This window comes from Panthera pardus, unplaced genomic scaffold (genome assembly GCF_024362965.1).
Source record: "Panthera pardus isolate Hobbes unplaced genomic scaffold, ASM2436296v1 HiC_scaffold_17, whole genome shotgun sequence".
Taxonomy (NCBI): domain Eukaryota; kingdom Metazoa; phylum Chordata; class Mammalia; order Carnivora; family Felidae; genus Panthera; species Panthera pardus.
The window spans coordinates 85,044,900-85,052,598 of NW_026526732.1; the positions used below are offsets into that span (position 1 = coordinate 85,044,900).

The window sequence follows — 7,699 nt, forward strand, 5'->3', positions numbered from 1 at the left end:
TTTCGACTTTTGCGGGTTCAGGCCCAACCGCTCGTTCCCAGGGGAAGAGCTGCCATCGCCCTCTCCCCCACACACTCCCCAGGCCAAGAGATTCTGGTGCGGAAGCAACGAGTCGACGGAAACCCTTATACCCTCTGAGGCAGCTGGGCCCACCGGTGCTGGGGAGAGAGGAGGGTGACGGAGATGGTCACGTGCACGACCTAAGCGCAGGCGGGCCGGCGGAGCGTTGTGAGTGGCCGACTAGGGCGCCAGGCAGGGGGCGGGGCTTGTCGTAGGCGGGGCCTGCCCAGGTGCTCAACTTCCAGCCCGCGCCGCGGCCCTGGCTGACTGTGCTAGGCCTAGCTTGGGTTGGAGTGTAATTGGATTTGAAACCAGTGCAGATGGGGACGCTGCCGAAACGAAAAGATATTCCACCGTGGGTGAAAATTCCCGACGACTTGAAAGATCCTGAGGTGTTTCAGGTCCAGACACAACTCTTGGAAGCTATGTTTGGTGAGTGAGCCCAGCCCTGACCCAGGCGTCTCGGTCTCCGTGGTCCTGAGCGCTCATCTCCTTCCCCAAACAGGCGTAGGTGGATCTCGAATCCCGTACATCGAGCGAGTCAGCAAAGTCATGCTTGAGTTAAAGGTTCTGGAATCCTCGGGCCTCGCCGAGGTCGTGGTTTATGGCTCTTACTTGTACAAGCTTAGGGCCAAATGGATGCTCCAGTCCATGGCCGAGTGGCACCGCCAGCGACAGGAACGAGGTGAGAGGTTTGGGGAAGCCTGGGTAGTTTTACTCCCTCTTCTGTAGCCCTTCTCACCTCTCCCTCTCTTCCACTGGCAACCACCACCCGCACTTTAGGCACCACCGGGGCGGCCCCCAGTAATGCCGTCTCTTGGTCCTAGAGACCCTGGATTAAGACTACGAAGAGAGGCTGCCTGGGACTGGCCTCATAGGGAAAGATTATCTGAGACCTGATCCCCATTCTTCCCTTCCCTCCAACACTCCCCCTAGCTTCTTAGGGGATATTGGAATGGGCTCAGCGACCCCACCTTCTGAGGACTCCCAAGAATTCCAGGTGCAGACCCCTGGGCTGGGAAGTCCCAGAAATGAACCTTTAAAGAGGCTGAGAACTGCCCAGGCTTTTACCTTCTCTCCTCATGAACATCTGTTGCTTTCTGGTGCAGGGATGCTCAAGCTGGAGGATGCCATGAAGGCCCTGCATCTAGGTCCTTGGATGAAGTGAAGCCAGTTAGCAACCAACGCACCTGGATGCGGGATTGAGAGTAGACTGTGGTCAGAGCTGGAATGATCTGGCCTGGTTTAAAGTCTGCTCCAGCTTGGCAAGGAAAAACCAACTGTTTGTGGTCTCTGGCTTTGCCTCAGAGTCCTAATGTAGCTACCATTGCCACCCGCCCCTCCCCTCCCAAGTTTGCTAATTAAAGACTAAAATTTTGAATAAATAGCTCCTTGATGTTTCATTGAAGATATTGGAGATAACATCACAGCCAAGGTGGCCCTTGAGTTTAACCCTTAATTAAAACTTTCAAAGCTAGAAATGTCCAAGAACACACTTGGGGTAAAAAAAAAAAAAAAAAAAAAAAGGTGGGGGGGAGGGTCTAGGAGTTGGGTTCTGAGGTGCAGCTTTGACCAAAACTCAGTCAGTCTTAGGGGAAATGTGATATTGTCTGGAACTGACCTGGATTCTTTTTAAACGTAACTATAATAGGTGAACATAACGTATAAAATGAAAAGCAAATATTCTCAAACAAATATAGAAGTGCCAGTACCTTCTCAGTGTACTACTTTTATACACATGTAAACCAAATAGAAGACCACTAGCTGAGTTCTCTGCATTTAGTCTGCTGCAGAATGTTATTTCGGTTGGAATTTGAAGAAAATTTAGCCTTATAGATAGGAATATGAAAAGGGAAAACCATACAGACCTCTTGAAAGGGTCTCTGGGATTCTCTACCACATTTATACAAAATTACCACACTTGGCCCCCAAAGGGTAAGTGAAATTGGGGGAGGGGGTAGATGAAAGGTTTCCAATAGGTGGGACTCAATCCTGATGGTGGAGGGACAGTCAGACTGGGGACTACACTTTTCCCTACTAGAGATTAGCTTGGTAGTTCACAGATCAGAATGAATCCCACTTAGGGAGCTTTCTGGCCCTATGACCTTAGGTTGTTCAACTGCCTCAGTCTCTAATTTGGAGATAATAGCATCTGACTCCATACGAAGTTGTGAGGTTTAGCTGTTTATATATGTATGGTACTTATAACTGGCATCACATAGTAAGAAGTGTTGACTATTTCTTCGGGAGATTGGCCAATAATGGGAGAGAAAACTATCAATGAGATGTTTTCTGCAAGAGACCAAGGTGGCATGTCCATCAGATAACTGCTCCCCACCCCCCCACCCCCTTCACTATCACTAAATGAATGGCATCACCATTTTAGCCCAGTGGTTCTGGCCAAAAACTAAGAGCCATCATCGACACCTCACATGAAATCCAGGAGCAAGCCCAATCATCTTTACCTTCGAAAAAATAACCCAGATTGAAGCCCCTCCTGCACCTGCATTTTCTCCAGCCCTGCTGTCTCCACTCCCATCTTCCCTTGCCAGGACTCCTGGAAGAGACTCAAACAGGTTTCAATGGTTTCTCTTTTAGTTATCTCATGATCTGTTCTTCAGCCACTCTTAATTATTATTTTTTTTTAACATTTATTTTTGAGAGACATTTATTTAGCCTGACCTGTAAGGCCCTGTGTAATCTAGTTTATTATCCTGTTGCTGCCTCTCAAGCAAACCATTTTGGTACCCCTTCAGGGCTTTTATCTTCTCTCTTGAGCCTGGAACATTTCTCACATTTTCAAATTGTTCTGATCCCTTCTCTCAGGTCCATGTTCATCTCTAGAGAGGTCCACTCCTTCACAGTCTCTACTTAACCTACTTTACTTTTCTTCATCGCATTTGTAAACCTTACTGACAGTGTTAGCTGCTCATTTTCCTCCTCTCTTCCACTAGAGTGTAAACTCCAGCAAGGCATTTTTTTTTTTTTTAAACAGGCAATATGTAGGATAGAATGTTTAAGGGTTATTTCAGAAGACGCTGATACAAGATAGACTGCTTGGGTTTGAAAAATTATCAGCTACCTATTAGGTTTGGAGCCATGCGCATGTCGGCCTTTGTGCTTCAGTGTCCTGTTTGTAATATGAGGATAATAACTATCTCAATGTGTTGTAGTGAGGATTAAATAAGCCAAGACTATGTCCTAAGACTATGTCAAGTCTTAGAACAATGTCCCTTACAATGGGCATTCAATAAATACTTCTTGAATGTAGGAGGAAGGCTGCTCTTCATCCACTGCCACTGGAACTAGATTGCTCCCTTCCGGCCTCCAGCCCAATCCTTTAAGGTTCTCATTATTGAAGACTCAATGGGAGAAGCCATGGAAATCCTTTGTAAAGGGCCTTGTTTTTCTGTCTCCTGAAAGCGTGGAATGCTCGTCCTGTTTTTTGGGGTCTTTAGCACACCATACAGCTTTTGGGTAACTGGGAAAACAAAGATGCATTTTGGCACACTGTTGAAGTTCCTTTGGCGAGTAGAGCAGGAGACCAGGCATGTACCTCAATTGGCATTTTGACACCCTCCCTTACAGCCTTGAGAATTGTACCAATACTCTGGTCAGAAAGCAGCTCCTGCCCAAGATTTTGGGGGGAAAATCAGTCTCATCTTTCCCACACCCACAAGAAATGATTGTTAAAACAACTGTACCTCTGATTTTGAAGAACTAGACACAGATAAATGAATTTCCTCCTATTTGGAATGTCAGGAGGGGAAGCTGGCTTAGCTCCATGCGGTAAGAGGGCTTGATTATTTACAAAGGTTGGTCTGTCTTGCACATTTGTTCCTTGCAGGCAAGGAGATCTCATGGTCTGTCATGGCAGAATCATTGGTTGCCAGGACCAGAGGCAATACCAGGGCCCAAGACTCCATAGACTGGGGAGGGGCTCGTTTGGGATGAGGTGGGCTGTTGGCAGGTGCCATCTTAGTTTCCAGGGAAGAGATTGTTGGTGAATCGTGGTCACCTCATGGTGGTTCTCTATGGCTTTGGGCACATTTTAATGGAACAGCATTGGTCAGGATATTTTTGAAAACCTGTCAGTGGTTGCAATGTAATGAGAACTATGGACTAAGGGGAGAGTACTGGTTGTAGTTATATTGGAATAAACAGCATTTTCTTAAGTAACAGTAATATTTAACACTTACTTGCAAATTTTTAATAGGTACCACACTCATGGATCAGAATCCCAAAATGATAGAAAAGTCTCCTTCCTATCATTTATAGGATTATAAAAATTATTATCCATTTATCTACCTATTTCTACTCTCCCAAAATAAAAAGCTGTCTATGCACTCTCCCAGAGTTTTTTTTTTTTTTTAAATACAATTACAATTATAAATGTAGATTATTTTCCTCCTTCCTTATAGCTGGGCATTATTCCATTTAATTAGTTCTCTACCAAAGGATTTTTGGGTTGTTCCCAACCTTTGGCTTTTACATAGGTGTGGTGAATATTTGAAAGTCATTGTTTTGCCAGTTTGCAAGTAGTCTGTAGGCTACATTCTAGGGAAAATTGCTGGTCCAGAGAAGAAAAAGTATATATAATTTTGATAGATATTACCAAATCGCCTTCCACAGGGGTTAAGGTAATTTCACCCCCAGCAGTAATATTGCCTGTTTCTCCACAAGTTCATCCAGAGATGGTTGGCATACTCTTCTTTTGCTGATCTGTTAAAATGCATAGTCTTTCTGAGTTCCGTACTTCTTGCTTGAGTCTGCTCTATAGACCAACAGTTGTGGTTCCCTCAAATTGTCCTTGGCTAGTGCACCCTTCAAACAATCAGTTTGCGGGGGCGCCTGGGTGGCGCAGTCGGTTAAGCGTCCGACTTCAGCCAGGTCACGATCTCGCGGTCTGTGAGTTCGAGCCCCGCGTCAGGCTCTGGGCTGATGGCTCGGAGCCTGGAGCCTGTTTCTGATTCTGTGTCTCCCTCTCTCTCTGCCCCTCCCCCGTTCATGCTCTGTCTCTCTCTGTCCCAAAAATAAATAAAAAACGTTGAAAAAAAAAAAAATTCAAACAATCAGTTTGCAATGAATGTGTGTGGAAATGTAAACTGGAGAGTTGGGAATCCAAATTCTGCAATGCAAATGAAACACACAAAACTGTCCTTGCCCTTATGTGGCATCTGGGTGGATCAGTCGGTTAAGCATCGGACTCTTGATTTCAGCTCTGGGCATGATCTCCTGGTTTGTGAGATACAGCCCCTTGTGGGATTCTGCGCTGACCTCAAGGGGCCTGCTTGGGATTCTCTCCTCTCTCAAAATAAATAAACATTAAAAACAACAACGACGACAACAAAAACTGTCCTTGCACTTAAAATCTACAAATTCGTCCCGAGGGCAGTGCTTCCAAGGGTAGAAAACATCTTTAGGTTAATCTGGGTCAAAGTAGCAAAATCTGGAAATTTAAGAATATGCCATAAATTCCATGCACACCCTGGAATGAAGATGTTTTAGCCCTTAGAAACACACACACATACACAAAACTTTGAGAAAATTCATAAGAAAAGTTTTGGAATAACCTGAAGATTAAAAAAAAAAAGGTTGTTTTGGGGGTGGCTACCTTTTTTTTTTCCCCTTGAGTTTTAAGCTTTTGACCAGTTTTCCACCAAGGATAAGTGCAAGATTATGAAAGGCAAAACAACTTTCATTGTAATGGAGATGGGGGGTCTGCCCTAGGGAAGGTCAGACTTTGGCACTGATGAGATTTGGAGAGGAGGAAAATCTAGGATTTAGTCAAGGAAAGCCTGGATTGCTTACAAAACAGAGTTGATGAACAGGAACAAAATCCAATCTAGTGAAATCCTTTGGCCCAAAAGTGGTTAACAATAGCCAGTGCTGATTAAGGCCTTCTTGCCTGCCAGGAACTCCATTAAGATCTTGCATTTAGTGACTCACCTAATTCTCTCAATACTGTAATTTTACAGTTTAGGAAAACCAAGGCTCATCAGTCACACCCCCTCCTCATGATTCATATATTCACATTTAAATAGGTATATAAGTTTTGAAAATTACAAGAAACAATTTTACTCTTTACATGGAGTGGGGGAAGGGGGAGATTCCTAGCAGGTGTAGGCACTCCTGGTTGGGACCCACACGAGTGCCCAAACAGATCTCCACTCCCTCTCACTGTGGGCTCCCCAGGAGGTGTAACCAAGGACTCCCAGGACCCAGGGCGTCGCTGGGAGTGGGGCTGCCTGGACATCAAGTGTTTGGAGGAGCTTCAGGGTGCTTGGGACTGACCTGGGTGGTGGTGGTGCGGGGGGCGGTTAGGGAAGTTTCCCCAAGTAAGTCAGTCTGTGAGCCTGGCCAGGCGTAAGGGACTGGAGCAGATGCACCGCCCAGTAGAGACCTTGGGAACCAACGCTTGGGCCGAATGGCTGGGATTGAAGGAAAGCAGAGCAGACGGTGTTAAGGCTGGGAAGGGAGGAAGCAGGTCAGCCCAAGGCCTTGCAGACCATGCTAAGAGCTGGGGAAGTCATCCAGGGGTTTAAACTGATGGTGAGCTTTTGAAGAAGCTCTGGTTCCCAAGAACCACTCAAGTTCAGTTTCTGTCTCCCCTCCAGCTAGGATCTCAGTTTACATCCCGATTCCTCTCTAATCCCTCTGCCTTGCCTCCCCCCTGCTCCCATCAGTTCGTTTAATCTGGAAACTTTTGTTGAGTGTCTGCTTTGCCACCTGCTCAGGAACCTTGTTCTAGGGAGAAAAGAAAAATGAAGATGTGGCCAGGGAGCATTTTCAGGATTTCAGGGAATATTTTCAGGAAGCAAGCATCTGGAACGTGATTTACAGGAACTAAATCTGAAACATTAAATTGTATGGTTAACTAATGAGGAAGAAGAGGTTTATCTGTTTGGCATGTAGAATTTGGGAATTAGATTTTGTTCAAAGAGAGATGGCTGTACCAGGTCCATGTTGTAATCTCTGCAGCAGCAGTTCTGGAAACACTAGGTAATCCTAACCTGACTTCAGCCATCAAAATCTGGACCTAATTTCTTGGGATTTTGTTTTTATTTCTTTTTCATTAAAAAAAAAAAGTTTAAAGTTGGAGAGAGGAGAGAGGGAGAGAGTGCGAGCACAAGCAGAGGAGGGGCAGAGAGAGAATCCCAAGCAGGCTCTGCACTGTCAGTACAGAGCCCGATGGGGCTCGAACTCACGAACTATAAGATCATGACCTGAGCCAAAATCAAGAGTCGGACACTTAACTGACTGAGCCACCTAGGTGCCCCTGTTTTTCTTTCCAACTTTAGCAGAAAGCATGGTTATTGTTGTTGCACAGGGGATGTCTAAGATTTAATTTTATTAAGCTGCCAAATTAAATAGTGTTCAGCTATATTGTTGAAAAAGAAAAATAAGAAAATGTCCAACCTTCAAGGACTGCTAGCATGAACTTCTGCCACAGGTGTGGGACTTTAATGAGGGACAGGTAAGGCAAAGAAACTAGGGTGGAATGAATCAGGGCTTTGGGTATGAAGAAAGGAACTAAAAGGGAGAACAGATAGACAATTCTTCTCTTTTTTATTTGTATTTATTTTTTTATTGTTTATTTTTGAGAGAGAGAGTGTGAGAGGGAGAGGGACAGAGAGAC

At 45.2% G+C, this 7,699-nt stretch overlaps 1 protein-coding gene across 1 annotated transcript; it reads left to right on the top strand.

Moving 5' to 3' along the window:
* The first annotated feature begins 363 nt into the window (after positions 1-363).
* Positions 364-1,404, top strand: DPPA5 (developmental pluripotency associated 5). Its single transcript, XM_019417763.2, has 3 exons — positions 364-492; positions 566-745; positions 1,170-1,404. The coding sequence occupies exons 1-3, from the start codon at positions 381-383 to the stop codon at positions 1,226-1,228; spliced, it is 351 nt and encodes a 116-aa protein (XP_019273308.1). The 5' UTR covers positions 364-380; the 3' UTR covers positions 1,229-1,404.
* Positions 1,405-7,699: the final 6,295 nt, after the last annotated feature.

What these genes read in the sequence shown, in the direction of transcription:
- DPPA5 (XM_019417763.2), top strand. Translation starts at nt 381, where the DNA reads ATGGGGACGCTGCCGAAACGAAAAGATATTCCACCGTGGGTGAAAATT. An exon ending in ACTCTTGGAAGCTATGTTTG is followed by an intron (nt 493 to 565) that starts GTGAGTGAGCCC and finishes TTCCCCAAACAG; the next exon opens with GCGTAGGTGGATCTCGAATC. An exon ending in CCGCCAGCGACAGGAACGAG is followed by an intron (nt 746 to 1,169) that starts GTGAGAGGTTTG and finishes TTTCTGGTGCAG; the next exon opens with GGATGCTCAAGCTGGAGGAT.